We start from the raw sequence: 23,455 nt of genomic DNA on the forward strand, positions 1-23,455 counted from the left end.
TGTGTAATCGTATGTATGATACAGTGGCTATCATGTATGACAAGGCTGGAAATATTTAGTTTCCTATTATTAAAAGAGGGAAGAGTGAGAGGCGAAATAACATTCACGTTAATAATTGAATAAAACTGAGAGCGAGGATCTCTTGGGATGAGAGTATCAGGATTTCATATTCAAAGAATAAATAAATGAATACAATAGACTGAAATGAAAAGGCAGCATGAATGAAGAATATCAAATATGCAGCAGGCTGGAAGATAAAACGGTGAAGTTCAAAGCCATAAAATACTTCAAGGCTAAGTTTGATCAGCGGTGACTAAGAAGCGAGGATTTACGAGAATAGACCCTTCCTTACACTTTACAATTAGAGAGATGGCGTTAGACAAATACACACTTGCACGTGCGTGTAAATAATCACACACACTCGCATCCACAACCTCGTGGACCAGGGGTTAGGGTTCTCGCCTGCCACTACGGCGGTCCGGGTTCGAGTCGTGCCCAGGGCTGTAATAATTTCAGCATCGCTGTGCTGCGGGTCGTTACTCCAGCTCTTGTGGGCGGGGAGTTGTGTGTGTGTGCGTGTAAGGTCACAGTATTACCCACTGATCGGTCATACGAGCTATAAGCTCTCATCCGGGAGTTTAATAACTGTCGATCACGAGTCCACGTGATCCAAGACCATGGTGAATCACACACACACACACACACACACACACACACACACACACTGTTCCAATTGCTTCATGGGTAAGTAGGTTTATATTTTAATTTTCTATAGTGTTTATTGGTCTCCACGTTTTTCCCATCTATTATATTTTTGCTCAGTTTTCTTTCTTCATGTTTGTATTATATTTGTGACGCCTTTTGTTTTAGTCGGAGTCGTTCTTTTTCTTGTTCTGTTAGTTCTTGTTTGCTTTTCTTTCTAGTTTCTCTCTGTTTGTTTAGGTTGGCAATCTCTTGTATTTGAGGTTGTTCATTTTGTCTGTAACCTTGGAATATGTCTTTTGTTTGCCTTCTCAATTGTCGGTGCCTTCTTATATAATACCCAATGGAAATATAAGAAATCTCAATAGAAATGAGCCCTTTATTGTTATTTATTTAATAACCCCACGTATATTATTACATTCTAATCTGTGACTCGGTCTATATTCCATACATTTGTTAATCAATTCAGTTGCTGATTTTATAATTTGTACTGAGTATTGGCTTGAATTGCTTGTAGAATTGTTTTACACTAGAATAAAAAGCTAAAACTAAAAATTTATATATGGATGGGAACTGGTCTATGATGAAGGTTTCTAGAACGATCTAGAAGTTAAACGTTCCTAGAACTCTCTAGAAGAGACTGAAGGTTTCTAGAAATCTCCAAGAGAATTTGAAGGTTCCTAGAACGCTCTAGAAGAAGTTGAAGGTTCCTAGAACTCTCTAGAAGAGACTGAAGGTTTCTAGAACTCTCTAGGAGAATTTGAAGGTTCCAAGAACTCTCTAGAAGTTGAAGGTTTCTAGAGCTCTCTAGAAGAAGTTGAAGGTTCCTAGAACTCTCTAGAAGTTGAAGGTTCCTAGAACTCTCTAGAAGAAGGTGAAAGTTCCTAGAACTCTCTAGAAGAAGTTGAAGGTTCCTAGAGCAATCTCTAGAAAAAGTTGAAGGTTCCTAGAACTCTCTAGTAAAATTTGAAGGTTTCTAGAACTCTCTAGAAGAAGTTGAAGGTCCCTAGAACTCTCTAGAAGAAGTTCAATGTTCCTAGAACTCTCTAGAAGAAGGTGAAGGTTCCTAGAACTCTCTAGAAGAAGTTGAAGGTTCCTAGAACTCTCTAGAAGAAGTTGAAGGTTCCTAGAACTCTCTAGAAGAAGTTGAAGGTTCCTAGAACTCTCTAGAAGAAGTTGAAGGTTCCTAGAACTCTCTAGAAGAAGTTGAAGGTTCCTAGAACTCTCTAGTAAAATTTGAAGGTTTCTAGAACTCTCTAGAAGAAGTTGAAGGTCCCTAGAAATCTCTAGAAGAAGTTCAATGTTCCTAGAACTCTCTAGAAGAAGTTGAAGGTTCCTAGAACTCTCTAGAAGAAGGTGAAGGTTCCTAGAACTCTCTAAAAGAAGTTGAAGGTTCCTAGAACTCTCTAGAAGAAGTTGAAGGTTCCTAGAACTCTCTAGAAGGTGAAGGTTCCTAGAACAATCTCTAGAAAAAAGTTGAAGGTTCCTAGAACTCTCTAGTAAAATTTGAAGGTTTCTAGAACTCTCTAGAAGAAGTTGAAGGTCCCTAGAAATCACTAGAAGTTGAAGGTTCCTAGAACTCTCTAGAAGAAGTTGAAGGTTCCTAGAAGTCTCTAGAAGAAGTTGAAGATTCCTAGAAGTCTCTAGAAGTTGAAGACTCCTAGAAGTCTCTAGAAGAAGTTGAAGGTTCCTAGAAGTCTCTAGAAGAAGTTAAAGGTTCCTAGAACTCTCTATTAAAATTTGAAGGTTCCTAGAAGTCTCTAGAAGTTGAAGGTTCCTAGAACTCTCTAAAAGAAGTTGAAGGTTCCTAGAACAATCTCTAGAAAAAGTTGAAGGTTCCTAGAAGTCTCTAGAAGAAGTTGAAGGTTCCTAGAACTCTCTAGAAGTTGAAAGCCCCTAGAACTCTCTAGAAGAAGTTGAAGGTTTCTAGAACCCTCTAGAAGAGTTTGAGGATGACACGAGTTTCTAGGATAGGACAGAATGGCAGAAGCTGATCAATTAGGACAGGCTATAGGCCTACCCTGAAGCTGATGAGCATTTATGCATCTATTGATCAATTCAATTAATTAATCAATTAATCAATTAATTGATTAATCAATTGGTTTTTTTTTTCATTTCCTGACAATCAAGGAAGCTGTGAACTCCTCAGTAACATAAACTACACACACACACACACACACACACACATATATATATATATATATATATATATATATATATATATATATATATATATATGTGTGTGTGTGTGTGTGTGTATATATATATAACATATATATAATATATGTGTATATATATATACATATATGTATATGTATATATGTATATATATATATACCTGTGTATATATGTATATATATATGTATATATATGTATATGTACATATATATATGTATATATATGTATATGTATATATATGTATATGTATATATATATAAATATACATATATGTATATGTATACATATATATATATACATATATGTATATATATATATATACATATATGTATATATATATATATATACATATATGTATATATATATATATATATATATATATATATATATATATATATATATGCATACGTATGAATACGTATATGTACTTTTGTATATGTATGTATAGATGTATATGTATATATATGTACACACACACACACACAGACATATATATATATATATATACATATATATATACATATATATATATATATATATATATATATACACATATATATATGCATACGTATGTATACGTATATGTACTTTTGTATATGTATGTATAGATGTATATTATATATGTACATATATGTACACACACACACACACACACACACACACACACACACACACACACACATATATATATATATATATATATATATATATATATATATATATATGTATATGTATATATATATATATATGTATATATATATATATATATATATATATATATATAGATATATAATGAATTAGATGGAAGAGGATAGACTGGAGTCTTATTCCGAGTTATATTCTTGATTGGTTTCACTACATATATTTTCAAAATAGTATTGCTACAGGGGTAAAAGTGGTGTATAAATATGCGTGCATACCTTTCCGAATGTAGAGGAACTCGCATGTTTAAAATGACAGGAATTATTTAAATGGTAGTGGAAATTAATGATAAATTAATAACAATGTGTCAAGAAAAATGGTAGAAAAGAAGACTTAATAATAATGATAGCAAAAGAAAAATAATAAGAATATGAATTATTTGAACTAAAATGGAAAATGTGGCAAGGAGAGTGTGACATTTAGTCCGGGGGTCTTGTGAATGATACAAAGTTCCACTCGTTGAGGACATAAGTACCTGTGACTTTTGCCCACTTTGAGTCTCCTGTCCTTTTGTTTTTGTTGTTGTAATTAGCTTTGTGTAGAGATTCGATGATTTTGCTTTGCGATTCGGAGAGACATAAAGAGGACTGACACACAGACTCGGAGAACACAAATCGGACATTAGACACCACCGTGAGACAAACGCCCTCGTAAGCCAAGTACTCGTTGACACAGAAGGACACTTACCAGATTGGGAAAAAGCCATCATTCATATATATATATTGAAGGTGAAAGAAGTAGACGAGGAGTAATGGGAGAATTTCACGCCTTAACGTTTCGACCCGCAGGGTCTTGATCACATATATATATATGTGTGTGTGTGTGTGTGTGTGTAGGTGTGGGTGTGCGTATGTACATGTGTACAGTATGTATGCAATATGTATGCATATGTATGTGTTTATAATGCATGTGCATATCAATATGTATATACACACACACACACATATATATATATATATTGTGTGTGTGTGTGTGTGTGTATGTGTGTGTGTGTACTTATTTGTGCGTATACAGTATGCATGTGTGTGTGTGTTTAATTGCCCATGGTCTTTGACCATGTGCTTTAACCGTGATCGACAGCTATTACCACTCTAGAAGAGAGTTCCAAAAGCCATAAGGAAAATGTTATGACCTTACATACACATCCCTACTCCTTGCTCAAGGGAAAGAGTGACGGCTTGCAATATATACATATACACACACATACATATATATATATATATATATATATTCAATTCCTTGGCGGGAATCGATCTCGGGACCGCAGAGTTAATAGTCACTGACGTTGCCACAACACCATAGTTTGTATGTGTTTTTACCTGTGTATATCTGTGCGCGTTGTGTGGGTGTGTGCGTGTGTATGCGTGTGTGTGTGTGTGTGTATGCATGTATGTATGTGTGCGTGCGTGCATGTCTGTATATGTGTGCGTGCTCGCGCGTGTGTGTGCATGTATGTGTGTGTGTGTGCGTGCGTGTATATATATATATGTATTTTGAGTGCGTCGTGTGTGTATGTGTATTTACCTAGTTTTACTTAGTTGTATTATACGGGAAGGGAGCTATGCTCGTGGTGACCCGTCTTTGTATCTCTCAGCATCAAGTTTTTTCTTAAAATCTTGAATAGTGTTTGCACACACTGTTTCTTTGTCTAATTTGTTCCAAGTATCTATTACTCTGTGTGAGAAGCTATTTTTTCAGATCTCCTCTGTAATTATCTTTTTTTAGTGTCTTTTCGTGTCTTGTTTTTCCATTGTCCCATTTCAATAAATCATTCTTATCCAAGATTTCCATTCCCTTCATAATTCTATAGATAGTTAGTAGGTCTCCTCTTTCCCTTCTTTGTTCCAGAGTTGGTAATTCTAATTTGGACAGTCTTTGTTCATATGTCATTTTGGAAACAGTTGATGCCAGTTTTGTTGTTGCTCTTTGTATTCTTTCTCGTTTTTTTATATTCTTTTTGGTTCTGGGTGTCCATAGTGTTATTGCGTACTCGAGTTTTGGTCTTATTAGAGTAGTCATTTTCATATCATTTCCTCGTTTAAATAGGCAAATGTCAAGGGTTTTGATTAGGTCGCTGATTTCCTTCTGTATTACAATTATTTATTTCATTGGGGGGGATATTTCTCTATTTCCTCACAGTTAGGTGAGTTTTCTATTGTGAATATTGATTTGAAGTGGTTGTTCATAATTTCAGCTATTTCCAGTTCTGTATGTTTATATTTACCTTGACGCAGCTTTTCTATTTCTTGTTTGTTCTTCAGTTTGCCATTTACATACCTGTAAAATAGTTTGGGTTCTTCCTTGTATTTTTCTATTATTTTTTTCATAGTTTCTCTTTTCATCTCTGCGTATTTTTACATAATCATTTCTTAGTTTGATGTACATTAGCCATTTTCTTATTTTCTTGTCTCTTTTCCATTTCTTCCAAGCTTTGTCTCTTTTATCCTTAGCCTCACTACACCTTTTGTTGTACCAGCTTTTTATGTATGTTCTTTCCATTTTTTGTTGTGGTACATATTTCTTCACTCCCTCATTATAATCTTTTTTTAATATATTCCATTTCACTTCCATCCCTGTTTCTTCATTTAGGATTTTTTCCCAGTTCGTGTTGCGAAAGAATTTTTTGAGTTTCTCTTAATTTTTTTTTTTTTTTTTTGTACGTTAGTCTTCCAATTCTATATTTATCATTTCTGCTTTGATCCATTTGCTCTTTCAACTCAAATTGTATTAGTACATGGTCACTCTTTCCTATCGGAGTTTTGTAATCAATTTTATCGACAATTTCAGGCTCTTTCGTAGATATTAAATCCAGCCTTGATGGTTCCTCACTACCTCTGTATCTGGTATTTTCCTTTATCCACTGAGTCATTGTGTATTCGATGGTCATGTCGAGCAGGACGTTGCCCCAGAGTTCCTCTCCGCCCTTCACTGTCATTTCCTCCCAACATATTTCTTTTGAATTAAAGTCACCCATAATTACTGTATTTCTTCTGTCCTTCAGTATATTTGTTAATTCATATTTTGTATCTTCTAATATTTTGGAATGATCACTTTCTGTCCAGGACTGTGTTTTGGGGGGCACATACACCACTACGAATTTTATACCCTTCATATGTTTGCTTTCAACTTGTATCGTAATTGATTCTACATTATTTTTCCTTCAGTTATTTTTGTTACATTTAAATCTTTATTTGTCAAAATTAAGTGTGTGTGTGTGTGTGTGTGTGTGTGTGTGTGTGTGTGTGTGTAACTTGAAAAAGTAATTTCTTATATACCTGATCGTTGATACTTCATACAACTTCTCGTAACTATAAAACTTTATAACGATAGCCAGTTAGCATTATTTACAAGTAACATCTCGTTCCATGTATGAGAAACAATCACTGGTAAAAAATTATGTTTATCTTTACCACGCAAAGCTTTCCAAATAAATTTCTTTTTCTCTCAGTTCCGTTGGCAAAGTTGTCATACAGTGGTCACTATGTTTCACATCCACAACGTTTGCTTGTTCCAAGAAGACTGTCGTCACTGAGTTGGTTCTGGCATTTGCAGCCCGTTGGCCCCGCCCCTCGGCTGCGCGCGCATCCTGTGTCGTCGTCGCGTTCAACTTCATGGGTGCGTCCAATGCAATTTGCTTCATAACAAAAGTCGTCACAAAATTGAAATCACTCTGATTTGCTGCGATATAAAGAGATCCAGGGAATCCTTGACTTAGTAAATATTTCCTAGTATGGAACACAATGATGTCTCTTCATATATAAAAGCAATCTTATATTCTAAACGTAATTTGTATTCATGGAAAAACCCACGCCGTTTTGACCACACACACGTGCACACAAATGGGTCAGATACATAAATTTATCTTAGCCCTTTCTGGATGAAAGGCCCCACCTACTCTTCAGGTCAGAAGCAATGCAAAATAAGACACCATCTCCACAGAAATACTAACAATGGTAATAGTAATGATAGTGATGATAACTAACAAATAAAAAATGATGATGATAATGATGATGATAAATTAGATGATAACAATAATGATAAAGATAATAATGGTGATAATAGTAATGATGATGATAATAATGATAATAATAATGATAATAGTAATAATGATGATAATAACGATCATTTTTTTACGAACGTTCAAGGAATCTCTCTATTGTACGGCGAATACCATGCTCTATAAATGCACCAGGAAGCCTGTTATTGGCTCAGAGTTGCCTGATGCATTGCAGTTCATCGTGAGTGTCTTGCCAAGTGCTACAGTGTGTAATGGCTCTTTTGGCAAAAGCAGTAACAAAACACTTTTTGGAATTACTTCTGCATTCGCCCCTAGCGTTCATAAGTCCCGTCATTTGTGGCCTTTGTGAAAAAGGAGGTGTAAATATTGGTGTTGTTAACGTCAACAAGGACGTCTAGGAAAGGGAGTTTTCCAAATAAAACAGTGTCATTCATTATGAGGAATAATACAGCTAACACCAGAGAACAGTGAAAACAATGTAATGTATAAACACACATGTCAGATAGGGAATTGTGCATCCTTTCAATATACTTCCATTAGATTCACCAAAACTTCTCTAGAAAAAATACTCTGCCACCACCGTTGCAACGATGGAATTTTTGCTCACCACACAGCACAGCATAACAAAAGACCACAAGCAGCAGATTTTGAAAATAATACTTTCGACATTTACTGAACAAATGGTCACCGCAAAATACATATAGCAGAAGCTGTTTTAATCGAAAAATTCAGACCACTTTTAAATACACTGCAGAATCAATTAATATTTCCCTCAAAAAAAAAAAAAAAAATACAAGAACCCCATAGTAACAGTCGGGTCACATCAGTCACGGACATTAAATCACAAACCACACTAGGCAAGGTCACTCAACATTAAGCATGTAAACTCAGATTATCAGAATAATTACCATCCTCACCCATCTGAAGAAGAGGCAAGAGACTTCGAAATATGTAGATACTGGTACCCAGATGCATACTGTAAACTTCTGTGTCCACATTGAACAATGAGGAAAAAAAAGTCTTCCGTAATTTTCAGCGATCAACTACACGGATCGTCAGAAAGTCAACGGCTATCCAATTTAACAAAAATTGTATTAGAGAGAAGATTACTCTAAGAATGATAATAACAATAATGGTAATAGTAAGCACCGAAAAATCCCTGCGAGATCAACGAAGGTGAGAAATGGAGGTGAAGGTCAAAGGAGCATCGTCGTGATCAGGTTATGGGCGTAAAAGTTTAGTCATCACCGTAGTGTTATAAACAATCCCCTCGGGTCCCTTGGTACAGAATGAAAAGATAGGAGGCATTGCTTCTGGGACTACCCTTGTGTGTGTGTGTGTATATATATGTATATATATAACGTGTGTATACAATATGTGTAAAGATCTACAGTCTGGGATCCATGAAGAAGTAGGAAGCGTAAACACGAAACTCAACGAGGGAGGTTTATTGCCCGACACTTCGGTCCTAGTCCTAGGACCGTCTTCAAGGGTGTGATGGTGTATACTGATCAAAAGTTCTTTATATTGCCCGCTGCTGGAACTGAGGCTGCCCAGGTTCCTTCCCTGTCCCGTACCAACGAGTACCAGGTGCATGCAAGCATCTACAGACAAATGATCACAAATGTCCCCACGTACTCATCCGCATGTGTTCACATACAAATATATGTGTGTATAAGAACATAGGAATGAAGGAGAATGCAAGAGACCATAAGGCATACACCAGGCAGCTCCGTATCCATCACCACCTGTCATCCCCATCCATAAAGTTGTCTAATCGTTTCTTAATGAGAAAGTAGCATTTACTATTCTGTTTGTGAATTAATTTCCGGATCTTCTCACCTCTCCCTGAAGGCCGTTACGCCTCTCGGCGACTGGCCTCCTCTAGTTCTCTGAGTCAAGGAAGTTCTCTCGGGCACGGAAGTCGTCGAGCGAAGTTCCCCGTTTTCTGAGGGCTTCGTCTCTGTCCCATCTCTTCGTCGGTCTTCCCTGGGAACGTTTCCGAGTAATAGATTAAATCAGTGCCTAGCTTTCCTGGAAAAGGAAGTCATCTCCCAGTGCATACCGGAATCCTTCCTTGCCAATGACCTGGTTAACAAGATTAAATTAGATCAAATTAGATATACATACATATACGACCAAGGAAGTATTAACCAAGTCACTTTCACACACACAAAGATAAACTTATGTACACACAGGCGTACATTTCATATTCACTCACGGAAGAAATAGAAAAAGAAATAAAATGAAATGTAGTAAAAAGAAGAAAGAAAAGAAGATCATTTCCAGAAGCCCGATCAACAAAAAATAGAGCATCAACGGGTGCATTAATTTGGACCTGATCTACCTAGACACAAGGAATACAGCATATCACAACTGAACATAGGGTGTACTTTTTTTATTTATTTATCTATTCATTTCATTTATCAATCTATTTATATTTATTTATTTATTTATTTTATTTTATCTATTTATTTATTTCGCGTCTGAGGATGGTCCGCTGCACTTCTCTTCTAAAGATAGGCTCTACAACCCTGATAAAGGAAGCTGCTGTTTAAAACTCTTAAAGCTTCAATAACGAGCAATTGATCCTCCCACAAACCTCTTTTGAAAAGAAATGAATTTAGTGAAGGAGAAAGTCAAATTCAGTTTAGATGTCTATGTATTATTATTTTTATTGTTTTATTATTATTATCATTATTATTATAATTATTATTATTATTATTTATTATTTTTATTGTTATTGTTGTTATTATTATTTCTATTGTTGTCATTGTTGTTATTGTTATTATTATTATTACTAATATTGTTATTGTTGTTGTTTTTGTTACTATCATTGTTATTCTTATCATTATCATTAGTATTATCATTATCATTATCATTATTAGTGGTATTATCATTACTATTATTATTATTATTATTAGTGGTATTATTAATATTGTTATTGTTTTTATTGTTATTGTTTTTATTGTTTTTATTATGTTATTGTTGTTTTTATTTTTATTGTTATTATTATTATCATTATTATCATTATTATCATTATTATCATTATTATCATTATTATCATTATTATCATTATTATCATTATTATCATTATTATCATTATTATCATTATTATCATTATTATCATTATTATCATTATTATTATTATTATTATTATTATTATTATTATTATTATTATCAATAGTGATGATAATAATAATAATGATAATGATAATATTTTAATCAACTTACCTCGTCTGTTATACTTTTTTTTATCAATTTTTTCCGCCAGTAAATAGTTTTCGTGATATAGATTTTCTTTGGTCGTGTATATACCGCTCCTCTTTTGTTTTCCAACGTTTCGTCGACGCGTTTATAGCGGAGAGACGAAGAGGACAAAGTTTTGGATATTATTTTGGAAACTAAAATCACCCGTTATCATTTATCTGTGGTGATATTGCATTGAGAAGAAATTTAATAGAAAAAGATAGATCTTTAAATAAAAAATAAAAATGCTTGCGAATGTTTCAACATTTACGTTAAGTTAGGATATCAGAAATCAGAATGCTATTGTTTTTTCATGCTATGATAGTATTATTTCTACTAAAATTTATTTGTTTTTCTGCCAAACTCCACGGGTATGACGTTGGGATACCACCACAAAAAGAGCAACAACGAGAGATTTGTGTTATGAATCAATATTAGGCTTACGTGAATCAAACTACAGAACATTGGTTTTCTGAAATATTTGATTGGTGGGGGGTGGATTGTGAGGGTGGGGGTGGGGAGGGCCTCTACGAATATTTTACTCAGTCATGGCCATGATGATGATGATGATGATGTGGCTTAACGTCACACACACACACACACACACACCCGGCTTATCGGGAGATTAGAACGGTACCCCTTACAGAGAAATTTACAGCGTGGACTTGATGAAACATGCCTTTGGTTCAGCTTCGCCGGTGGCTGGGTTCGAACCGCCATCCCCTCGACCTTCGGCCGCAAGTAAAGGCGCCCTAGCCCGCTCGGCCAGCGAGCCTCCTAGTCATGAAGACGGATTACATTAAAAGAGAAGTCTCGTCGTCTGAATGAGGTCTTCCTCCTATGAAACCGAGATTTATATTTTTCCGTGTCTCAGTGTTCCCTCTTCCTTTTGTTTCCTGCTGCCTCTGTTCTCCAGACACACGTGCAGGAGCCTTGGCAAGTCATTATTATATTCCCCAAACAAGCTTCGCCAGCAAAGAATCCTCTTCTGCAGAAGCTTCTCGTTTCTAAGCGGAAGATTTTGCTTTAAGTTCCTTCCTTTTCGATCTTTCAACATTTGTCCTTCATGTTCTTTTGTGATGGTGTGTGTATTATCAACCATTGGTTGTATTATTAACCATTGTGTTATTGATTATTGATTGTATTGTTAGCTTATTTTACTGTAGTTAAACTGTATGTACAATGTAAGACTTAAATTTTAATTAAGCCCACGCGAGCCTCTTTGAGTTCGCCGCGAAATCTTGAGTTGGTAGCGAGGCGAGACGTCAGTCGTGTATCAACCTTCAACGCGTAAACACGTTTGTGTGTATATATACTGTATATATATATATATATATATATATATATATATATATATATATACATATATTGTATATTTAGGGTGCAGATTCTCACTAATACACACCGAGTTAAACACGAAAGCATTTTGGCACTTCTTAATAAGAAGATTAATCAGTGCCAAAATGCTGTCGTGTTTAACTCGGTGTGTGTATATATATATATATATATATATATATATATATATATATATATATATATATATATATATATATATATATATATATATATATATATATATATATATATAGTGAAAGGAGGCTCAATACAATATACAATTTGTTTATGGTGCTTTTATTGTCCATAACACTTTCTTCCCATGACATCAGACTTTCTTAATCCTACACACGCGCCTGTTCGACTCCAACGAACCCCCTTCCTTACCTGACGGCACTTTTACTTTTTATTCTATCTGTCGTCAGGCGATTTCATTCACACCAGAGGCACTCCAAACAGCACCTTTCGTACTTGTTGGTACCTTATTCTGGGCTTAGCTGCCGCCATGTGATAACGTGTCATTTCCTTTCAGTTCTTTACTAAGTTTTCTGCTCGTTTGACGAAAACAATATCCACTATTTTTATTTATCTATTCATCTATTTATTTATTTATTGTTATTCATTTATCTATTTATTTATTTTTATTTACTTATTTATTTTATTTTATCTTATTCTATTTTATTTTATTATTTATTTTTATTTATTTATCTATTTATTCTTTTTTTTTTTTTTTTCTTTTTCTTTTTTTCTTTTTTTTTTTTTTTTTTGCGGAGCTCCAGGCTGGCCACCCACACTCTCCGCACCATTGGACACGCTTGTCCCTTGTAACTATGAATTATGTTTCAGATTTTCCTTTTAGCACGATTTCGGATCATTTTAATTAAACTTAGACGTTATAATAGAGCACGAAAGCCGAAAGGAGACCTTTGGGTCCATAGCGAGGTCGAAAAAGAAAGTTTGAGTGCTCATCAAAGTGATCCTAAAATTTCTAATTGTTAGAAATTCAACGTTTCTCTATCTATTGTGTTTCTAAGTGACCTATATTACCTCGTTTTTTTGTGTTTTGTTTTTTTATGCTCGAACTTTATGCTGCCTTCCTTCTGTTCGTTTTTTTTTCCAAGAAATGACTATGTCCTCATTGTTCTCTGAAATATTCTGATCAAAATGTTCAAATCTGCGATCTTAGCTATTTTCGTTTCTTCAGCGAAGCCACTTGCTCCAATCCGAAAAAAAACCGACTGGTGTCCATAAAAGAAATTTTCTTAAAGAATATTTTTAATAACGACGAGGTTAAGTGAGGTTGACCCTTTCAGGACTTTCCTTTTACGCCACCTCCACTTCCCCACCCTGATCCTCCGAAACATGAGTTATAATGCCATCTGTTGGCGAAATTGAGAACTACAAGATTGTCGGTGATACTTGGAATCCAAGTCTGCAGTACATCAGGAAAAAGAGACAGATAGAAAGAGACAGATAGAGAGAGACAGAGAGAAAGACAGAAAAAGAGAGAGATGGACAGAGAGATAGAGGGGACAGAGAGAGAGAGGCAGAGAGAAAGAAAGACAGGAAAAGAGATTGCCAGAGATAGAGGGGACAGAGAGACAGAGGCAAAGAGAAAGACAGACAGGAAAAGAGATTGACAGAGAGATAGAGGGGACAGAGAGAGAGAGGGAGGGACAGAGAGAGAGGGACAGAGAGAGAGAGAGAGGGGAGAGAAAGAGAGGGGAGGTTGAGTGGAGAGAGAGAATTCGGAAGTAACCGTTTTGATTTCATCCTTGTTAAGTTAATTTATGTAAATATACTCTAATGCATAAACATGATGTTTATGAAATGGAGAGGACGTCTCCCTTTCTCATGGAGAGAGAGAGAGAGAAAGAGAGAGAGAGATTTAATCTTCTTCAGTCTATTCTCAATTGGTGCCCGACAGAACCTAATAAATAAATGGCGCCATTTGGTTGAAAAGATGTAAACATAAGTTTGCCTCTTTTTGTATAATCATAACTATCTCCCATAGGTTTGTGTACATACAAATACTATCTATATACCAAATGCTTTTCCCCCCTTATAAGGAAGGTAGCCAAGTCAAAAGGTAAGTATCTACTTCCACCCATTCCACCCTTTCCCCCCCCTGTCTCATCTTAGCTCCCCGTGGATGTCCGGTCATACCTGTATCCCGCTCACTGCCCCGGGTCAGAAATACGAGAGAGGTGAACACTGTGAAACCTGCTTTCATTAACCAGTTATTTTTCTTTCAGTCTAGGCATTGTTTATATAGGCTAGTGTACTTAAATGCGAAAGGAGAAATGAAAAAGAGATAGATATACTGTTCTTTTTTTATTTTGTTTAGAAATAAAATTGTTATACAAGCACCTGAGAACAAATAGGGACAAATTGTATCACTTTTTCGTGAGTTTTTGCTCACACAGAAATGCATATTTACACCTGAGTATGAAAACAAATAACAGAAAAAAATAATAATAACATTATCTTTTAGTTTTATTCAGCCTAAAGAGTATTTACTTATGGGCGTTTTTACACCCGAAAACGATTAAAAGAATATAATTACCCATTATTTAATTTCATTCAGTCTGTGTATATATATATATATATATATATATATATATATATATATATATATATATATATATATATATATATATATATATATGTATATTCGCAGATGTTCCTAATAGGAGACTTCTGGATAAGGAATATAGGAAGGATTAGAAATATTTTTCATAAATTTTTGCTTCACCTTAGAAATAATTTTCAACAATAAATGAGTGAGAGAGACGAAAAAGAGAGTGAGAGAGCGACAGAGACAGAGATAGGCATAGAGATAGGGTGAGAGAGAGGCAAGGAGAGAGAGAGGGGGGAGATTAAGAGAGACAGAGAGAGAAAGAGATAAAAGAGAGGGGGGAGATTAAGAGAGACAGAGAGAGAAAGAGATAAAAGAGAGAGGGGGAGGGAGGGGGTTAAAAAGAGCAAACGACCCTTGAGGTTCTTTACTGACAAATGACGAACGAACAACTATACACAGAAAATGGAATGAGCAAAGAAATTTAAAAAGAGACGACGGTGAGCAGACGTTTAAGTTAGATCGAAAACATCATCTTTGCCCGATGTGTTACGACTGCCAGGACTGGTGGCAGTCACCACATCTTTCCTAATATGACGTCACACTCTTCAGCTGGTCTTGAGCTTCAGAAACTTTATTCTGGTTAGCGACAAACGATTTTTTTTTTTTTTTTTTTTTTTTTTTTTTTTTGCTGAAAGAATGTCAGGAACTTCTACATTGGCCCCTTTGGGATTTTGTCTCCTCTGACGCCAGACGAATTTATTCGTCTGGGAAATGGACCTTCCGTGCATGAATGGCTTAACGACCAGACGCCACCATGGAAACAAAGGATAATTATCATTAAGGTTCAGGAATTATAGAACAAAGGCATGATCAGCCTCTCCATTCACAGATGTATCGTCCTTCACGGGATAGACCGAGGATTCTGCAGTGGATTCTCAAAGCCGCATACGAACTGTTATAGTGACTCGACTTACGTCATTACTCGTCCTTTCTCGGCGCCGTAACTCGAGGTAGACTGATTGGGACCTTGCGCGTCTAACCATGGATGAAAGCCTCAAAGTGTGTCGTTGGGTTGAGGGGGGTACGAACAAAGATGACATTTTTTTTAATAATAATAATAATAGATGAATATTATAATATCATAATAATAATAAATGAATATCGGAAACTTCTGTTCCACATTGAACGATGAGGAAAAAAAGGTGTTCTGCAATTTTGAGCGATCAGTTACACAAATCGTCAGAACGTCAGCTATCCAATTTAACAATAATAATACCGGTAATAATAATAACAATAATAATAATAATGACAATAATAGTAATAATAATAATAATAATAATAATAATAATAATAATAATAATTAAATAATAATAATAATAATAATGAAAAAATAAAATACTGTTAAGAAGAGACAGAATTTTTTTTTTATTAACTTTTCATCGTCTTCAGGGGATGGTGGGTTTCCTGCGATGACAAAAAAAATCTTGTGGATTAGATAAAAAAAAAATAGAATATTGTGGGGAAGAGACAGAAAAGACATTTTTTTTCTTTTTAACTTTTCATCGTCTTCAGGGGATTGGGGTGTGTGCCTTCAGTCGAATTTAATCACTTGGCGGCAGCCACGATGAACAAGAAAGTCGAAAACCGCCATCAGAGAGTTGGAAAGTATTACAGAATCGACTCGGAAGAGAGATGTTGATGAAAAATCTTAAGAAAAAAAAATACCTCAAGATAAAAAAAGTGGTTTGAATTCAGTACAAAGATCAATATAATAATCGCCTTTACGAACAATATGACAATTTGGCGGTTTCAGCCGTAGTTCAACGTCTCTCCTTACGTAAGCCCCGCCTTCTACGCGCAAAGTCGAAACAAGAATAGGCCGCTTCACTTCGGGGGACGAAACTAACGATATGACGTCATGAGGAGGTGGGCCACAGTCATGACGTCATTCCGTTAGTTTTTCCTCTCCGGAGTGAAGTACCCTGTTCTTGTTTAAACTTTGGGTAGTCTAGGTGTCTGGAATCGAGCTCGGGCTCGCGTGATAACGAGAAGGTAACCCAAAGCGTCAAGTAAGGGTTGGGGGGGGGGAGGAGGATATGTGGAGCGTCCATAATGGAAAAACAACAGTAGAGGGGATGAGGAGGGAGGAGGAGGAGGAAGGAAAGGAAGAGGAGGAGGAAGGTGGGGAGGAGGAGGAGGGATGAAGAGGGAGGGGGAGGGGAGGAGGAGGAGGAAGGAGAGGAAGAGGAGGAGGAAGGTGGGGAGGAGGAGGAGGGATGAAGAGGGAGGGGGAGGGGAGGAGGAGAAGGGGAAGGAGGAGGAGGAGGGGGATGAAGAGGGAGGAGTAGGAGGGAGGGGAGGAGAAGGGAGGAGGAGGAGGGGGATGAAGAGGGAGGAGTAGGAGGGAGGGGAGGAGGAAGGTGGAGGAGAGGGTAGGGGTGGAGAATGAGGAGGAGGAAGGAGAGGAAGAGGAGGAGGAAGGAGAGGAGGAGGAGGGGGATGAAGGGGAGGAGGAGGAGGGGGATGAAGAGGGAGGAGTAGGAGGGTTGGGAGGAGGAAGGAGGAGGAGAGGGTAGGGGTGGAGAATGAGGAGGAGGAGGAGGGGGGAGGGAGGAAGAAGAGGAGCGGGAGAGCGATTTTTCAGAGTTTGGAGACGGGGTTTGGGGGAGGTGGGGGGTCCGTTTTGAGTTTTTTCTTGACGACTTTGCCCAGGTGATTCTTCGGCAGCCACGCCACGAACTGAACGCCTCCGGAGAGTTGTTTGTAAGGCGCCACTTGCTCTGCAATAAAACAAATAAACAAGTGAATATATATATATAAATAGATCTATAAATGAATAACAAATAAATAAATAGTTAAATAGTTAAAAACGGATAAATAAATGAATTAATGAATGAACAAATAAATAAAACTATGAACATTGATGAATAATAGATAAATATGCAAATAAGAATTAAAAAGGAAGTCAATTATTGCTTCGGAGTGATGAAAATCACATTAACCAAATAATTAGTAATTATTTTTTTCCAGACGACCTTATTCAGGTGTTCGTTTCTTCCTAATTAAAACATTAATAATGAATCCTTGACTTCGTGAAGCTATAGGATTTTTATTATGGCTGTCTACAGACGATTTTAATCAGCTGCGTTGAAAACCTTCTGGTCCTTAGAATAATGCTTTCACGACATTGACCTTTTTTTTTTTTTTTTTTTTTTTTTTTAAAGGTTGTGGACAGATGACTACGCAGCTTACGGAAATCCATCCTGACGGGGCGAAGGGTAAGGTTTAGGGGGGATTCTTGATTTATTGAAAGCCCCCTCTGGCTAGGATCCACCCACCCCTATCTGTATAAAAATTATATATTATTACCCAAAACAAAATCAACAACGACGCCACCTACTTCAAAGAAATGAAAATGCAAAGAGCGGCCGTGATACCCTGGCGGCGTTGGGGGTGGCGGATGGTGGGGGGAACGGAATTGAATACCACAACCACAACAGAGTGCCCCCTGGGACCGAAAAAGTTCTTTGGAATAGACAGTAACTCCTTTGATATCGACGGAATGCCACGGAGGTAAGTATAACAGAAAGTGAGCGAGTTTTGGTGAACGTGGAACTCCGTGAGGGTTGTGTAATGTCGCCATGGTTGTCTAACAAAGTTGCGAAAGGGAGATGAACGCGAGACTGCGACGTAGAAGCTTGGGATTAGGTTAGAGGCATGGGAATATGAACCAAATGTTATTTGCGGATAACCCTGCGCTTGTGGCGGATTATGACAGACTAACGAAGTTGGTGGATGAGCTTGTAAGGGTCTGTGAGGAACCTGAGCAGGATTGATAATAGAATGTACGATGACTAGATGTACCGGGAATGAAGATGGTGGCAGGTTGAATATTGAATGTGAACAGTGAGAGGCTGGAGAGATTGGTGAAATTGAGGGATCTGGAATCACAAGCTGCAGTTAATTGAGAAACAGCTGTGGAGATGAATTGAAGCGAGTACAGTATATGTATGGGTGAAATAAAAACTGTAAGGAGATATCCATATCTGGGGATGAACGTGTAGAGAAAATTAGGTGAGGGAGTGATTTTACCCACTGTAATGGTGACATTTCTTGTGTTTTTATGTACATATTTCCGGTTTTGTTTATTTATCAATATATATATTTATTATTGTATAGCCGCCCTGTACACCGCAGTATTGTATGAAACATGGATATGGAATATAAAGAAAGCGGGAAGAATAGACTACACGTTCTTTGATTGAAGGATTTGAGAAATACGGCGGGTGTTACAAGAATGAATTGAGAAATGTAGAGTTGAGGTAGAAAATAAAGTATGGGAAGAGTTGTCGAAGAGGATAGAAGAAACTGCTGAGGTGCTTTGAGCATATGGAAAGAATGAATAAAGAAGACAAGAATGAAGGGGGAAAAAGCGAAATGAAGAGGTAGATGGAGTGAATTAGTGAGGAAGATCGAAAATAATATGGATGGGATGATGGGAGGCTTTGGACGTACAAACACAAGCTAAAGTTTAGACCCAGAGATTTTCATGATGCAACTTTAGGATTATTTATCTGGTAACTTATTTTCTGTTTGCTTAAGAAAATTACCTAACGGTAAGATAAGCACTACATAGAAATATATATCACGTACCTGACAAAGATTATTCAGACGTTGTGAGAACCGGAACGTATTTTTTTTTATCGTGACTGTGAGTGGAATGTATGCTCGGCAGGGAAGAGATATCAAAAAAGATTAGAGCTAATGGAGGAGATGTTTGAATAAATGAATAGATGGCGCTGCCCGAAAGGGTGTCCCTATCTGCTCCATAATTCATTTTGAGTAGATGAGGAGGAGGTGGGGTGGAAGGGTTGTCACACGGTGAAGTGGTACAGATAATCGACTCCGGGTGTAGAACCCTCACTGCGTTGCTTTTGACTCGAGAATTGTGGACACTTCACCTCCGAGGTGCTGAGATTATAGGGGCGATTGATTGTATTATGTGTGTCATTGTGACAAATGGAAATATGCTGTACCGCAAGGACTCGAACCTTTGCCTCAGCGACTGCTTATTATGAAGCAAAGACGATAGTGTTGAGCCAGCCGGACCGTTCAAAAGGAACGACCTGGACTACGACTTGGTAGTTCCCCGACGGTACTAGGCTTAGCTCAGTCTCTATTCTAATTTCACCGTGTCTTTATTATGGCGAGCCGTCTGATAAGCTGTGTGTCATTGTGACAAATGGAAATAAGTTCCGCATGAGTTCGAACCTTTGCCTTAGCGACTGCTTGTTATGAAGCAAAGACGATAGCTTTCAGCCAGGCAGACTGTTCCTTTTATACGGTCCGGTTGGCTCAAACCTATCGTCTTTGCTTCATAATAAGCAGTCGCTAAGGCAAAGGTTCGAGTCCTTGCGGTGGAGCTTATTTCTGATTGTATTATATTTTATGTGGGTATGATCTTTGACTTAGCCATCTCGTTTTGTAAAAAAAAAAAAATGTATAGTGGTATACATATAACTATAGAAAAAGCTATGCTTATATTTCCCAGTGTACCAGCTACTTCTACGTCCATCTGTTTCTTGTAGTGTCGGAATTGTACCTAAATTTAGTATAGTGACTGATTTTCTTATTATCTTGTTGCTCTGGAAATACACTACCGTAAACAATAGTACCGTTATCTACGGCGCAACGAAACAATATTGCAATAATTAGGATCCGAATGGAATTATGATCTGACAGTATTACTGTCATTCAAGGTCAATATTACAGGTTCGAACGATTAATGTTATTATCATCGCCATTAACATCATTGCGATTGGCATTATTGTTATCGTTATTGGTATTACTTGTTTTGTGAATCTGCCTCATAGTATCCTGTGACTCCACACTTACCTGCCACCTTCTTCTGAAGGTACTCTCCGTCCAACGCCACACCGGGGCGCGGGACCACATAGGCCCTCGGCGCTTCGCCTGTTCTGTCGTTCTGGACGCCCACCACAGCGGCCTCAGCCACGCCCTTCTCCGTCAGGATGATCTTCTCCAGCTCGGAAGGAGACACCTATTTGGATCGAAGGAATCTGTGTCATTAGCGTCGCTTTTATTTAGTCCAACTCGGCTTAAGTAACTGGTACTGTGAACGGCTCTGCTGTACTTTGAGTTCAAGAGATTTGATGTATCTTGCCTGTTGACTGAGGTTCCTCTTAGCAGAGCTGGGTGCGTTCATCTATGCGTTCCTGAGTGCGTTCCGCGTTAGTTTGGCCGCGATTAACGCTCCCAAACTATTAAACCTTAAGAGACAAGTTCATACCGAAATAAAAGTCCGGTAGGCCACATACTACACCAATGAAAAATTTCGTAGGTCACATACAATACCGGCACCTACAGTATATTGCTTCAATAGTTTGGGAGCGCTAACCGCGGCCAAACTAAAACAAAACGCAACGAGGAACGCGCCCAGCTCTGCCTCTTAGCATATGACCGTAGCCTCAAATAAACTGGTAACGGTCGCAACATTATTCCCAGAAATTTCCTCGTGAAGATATTTAATATTGTTGTTTATATTGGGACAATAAAGTTAATTATGTTCTTTGTATTCAATATGACAACAAAACTTAAGGGGCCTTGCTTGCCGGAAATTATTTGGTTTGACATTCGCCGTTACTGGCGATTCCCTCCGGTCAGCTTACCTGGAATCCTTTGACTTTGATCAAATCTTTCATTCGATCTGTGAGGAAGAGAAACTCTTCGTCATCGAAGTAGCCCAGGTCTCCCGTGTGTAGCCATCCTTCTTCGTCGATGGTCTTGGATGTAGCTTCAGGGTTCCCGACGTACCCGATCATGATGGCTGGACCTCGAACGCATACTTCTCCTTCTGCGTTCTCGCCCAGCATCTCTCCCGTCTCAACGTCGACAATCTGATGATACACAATACTTCTAAGTGGTTCTGTATTTACCTAGACTGGTTTTTATACGACTAAGTGTGGCTTGTACTAACCTCGTCTTTCTTTCTCCTTAGTTTGTCTGGAAGAATATTTGGATGGTTTACTGTGTGTGTGTGTGTGTGTGTGTGTGTGTGTGTGTGTGTGTGTGTGTGTGTGTGTGTGTGTGTGTGTGTGTGTGTGTGTGTGTGTGTGTGTGTGTGTGTGTGATTCACCATGGCCTTGGACCATGTGTTGGACTTGTGATCGACAGCTATTTCCCTCCCGGAAGAGAGCTCAAAGCTCACATATGACCGATCTATGGGTAATGCTGTGACCTTACACGCACACACACACCCAACTCCCCGCCCACGAAAGTTGGAGTAACGACTCGCAGCACAACGTTACTGAAATTATTTCAGCCCTGGGCGGGATTCGAACCCGGACCGCCGTAGTGGCGCCATCGTGTCGTGTGTATGGGTGCGTGTGCGTATTTACCTAGTTTACGCTCGTGGTGTCCCGCCTTTGTATCTCGCAGTGTCTGGTTTGCTCATTCGTGTATGGTTTTTGCATACACTACTGTTTCGACCAGCTTGTTCCAAATGTCCACCACTCTGTGTGGAAAACTGTGTATGTGGGCATGTGTGTGTGTGTGTGTGTGTGTGTGAGAGAGAGAGAGAGAGAGAGAGAGAGAGACTGTTCGAGAGAATGTGGACTGGAGGAAACTTTATCATAAATACACATCTGTTGTGATCCACCGCCGTACTGAACCACGTGCTGGACTCATGACTGACAGCTATGACCGTCCCTGACGAGCGCTCAGATACCGCACGGAGAGCGACAGCTGGGCAATGATCTGAGCTTACGCACATAACCCAATCCCTTGTGTGTACTCACATGCAGTAAAATGGGTCTCGTGAACACACACAGATATATTACATCTCCGCGTGTGCGCGTGTCCTTGCTTCGTTTCGTTTTCGTTGTATATTTCCTCGTGTGGGGATGTCGAAATGTGTGGGTTTGTCTCCTCAAATGTTTATGTCATTATAGATCTAATCTCTGTTTCGTTTCATCTCGTATCTTGTCGTCTGTAGTCGTCATGAATCATTTTATCTTCATTTGGGGCCTGAAGTCTCAGCCTCGAGTGACAGTTTATTTTATTTACCAGCAGTTCTGTTTATGTGTTTCTCCATGGTCTTGGATCACGTGTTGGACGAGTGATCGACAGCTATTTCCCTCCCGGAAGAGAGCTCAGAGCTCATATTTGACCGATCTATGGGTAATGCTGTGACCTTACACGCACACACACACAACTACCCGCCCACGAGAGTTGGAGTAACGACTCGCAGCGCAGTAATATTAAAACTATTTCAGCCCTGGGCGGGATTCGGACCCGGACCTCCGTGTGCACAAGTGGATGTGCACACTAAACATGGTACACATGAACGAGTATTGATGATGGATTTTTTTTTTTTTTTTTTTTTTTTTTATACTAAAATGTTTGACAATAACAGTGGGGCTGGATATGGGTTCCACATCGAGGCACTTGAGTCCGATTTTATTTATGTATTCATGAATTTATTTATTCATTTTGTTTATTCATTTGGACAGTAAACAGTGAAATGTTTGACAATAACTGTAACTGGGAATGAAGTCCACATCTATGCACTCGGCTTTGATTTTATTCATTTACGTATTTATTAATTAATTCATTAATTCATTTATATACTTTGTTTATTTATCTGCTAGAATATAACAATATATCTATAT

The 23,455-nt window shown here is 37.7% G+C and overlaps 2 protein-coding genes across 8 annotated transcripts in view; both read right to left on the reverse strand.

Annotated features, from left to right (window-relative positions):
• LOC143032384 (uncharacterized) overlaps positions 1-7,088 on the reverse strand; it is a 225,827-nt gene extending 218,739 nt beyond the window's left edge. For 3 of the 5 annotated variants that reach the window (XM_076197063.1, XM_076197060.1, XM_076197061.1), the window contains exon 1: positions 6,858-7,083. The gene's annotated coding sequence lies outside the window, so the exon portion shown is untranslated. Of the gene's footprint in view, positions 1-6,857 lie in introns of all 5 variants that reach the window. The other 2 variants (XM_076197064.1, XM_076197062.1) reach the window with 1 other exon arrangement.
• Positions 7,089-17,401: 10,313 nt separating this feature from the next.
• LOC143032385 (luciferin 4-monooxygenase-like) overlaps positions 17,402-23,455 on the reverse strand; it is a 47,375-nt gene continuing 41,321 nt past the window's right edge. For all 3 annotated transcript variants that reach the window (XM_076197067.1, XM_076197065.1, XM_076197066.1), the window contains 3 exons: positions 21,455-21,682; positions 20,661-20,826; positions 17,402-17,545 (listed from right to left, as the gene is read on the reverse strand). In XM_076197067.1, the coding sequence (XP_076053182.1) occupies positions 17,406-17,545; positions 20,661-20,826; positions 21,455-21,682 (534 nt within the window). In that variant the 3' untranslated portion in view covers positions 17,402-17,405. The remainder of the gene's footprint in view (positions 17,546-20,660; positions 20,827-21,454; positions 21,683-23,455) is intronic.

Source organism: Oratosquilla oratoria, chromosome 13 (assembly GCF_046742065.1).
Source record: "Oratosquilla oratoria isolate Oo_2021 chromosome 13, ASM4674206v1, whole genome shotgun sequence".
Taxonomy (NCBI): Eukaryota; Metazoa; Arthropoda; class Malacostraca; order Stomatopoda; family Squillidae; genus Oratosquilla; species Oratosquilla oratoria.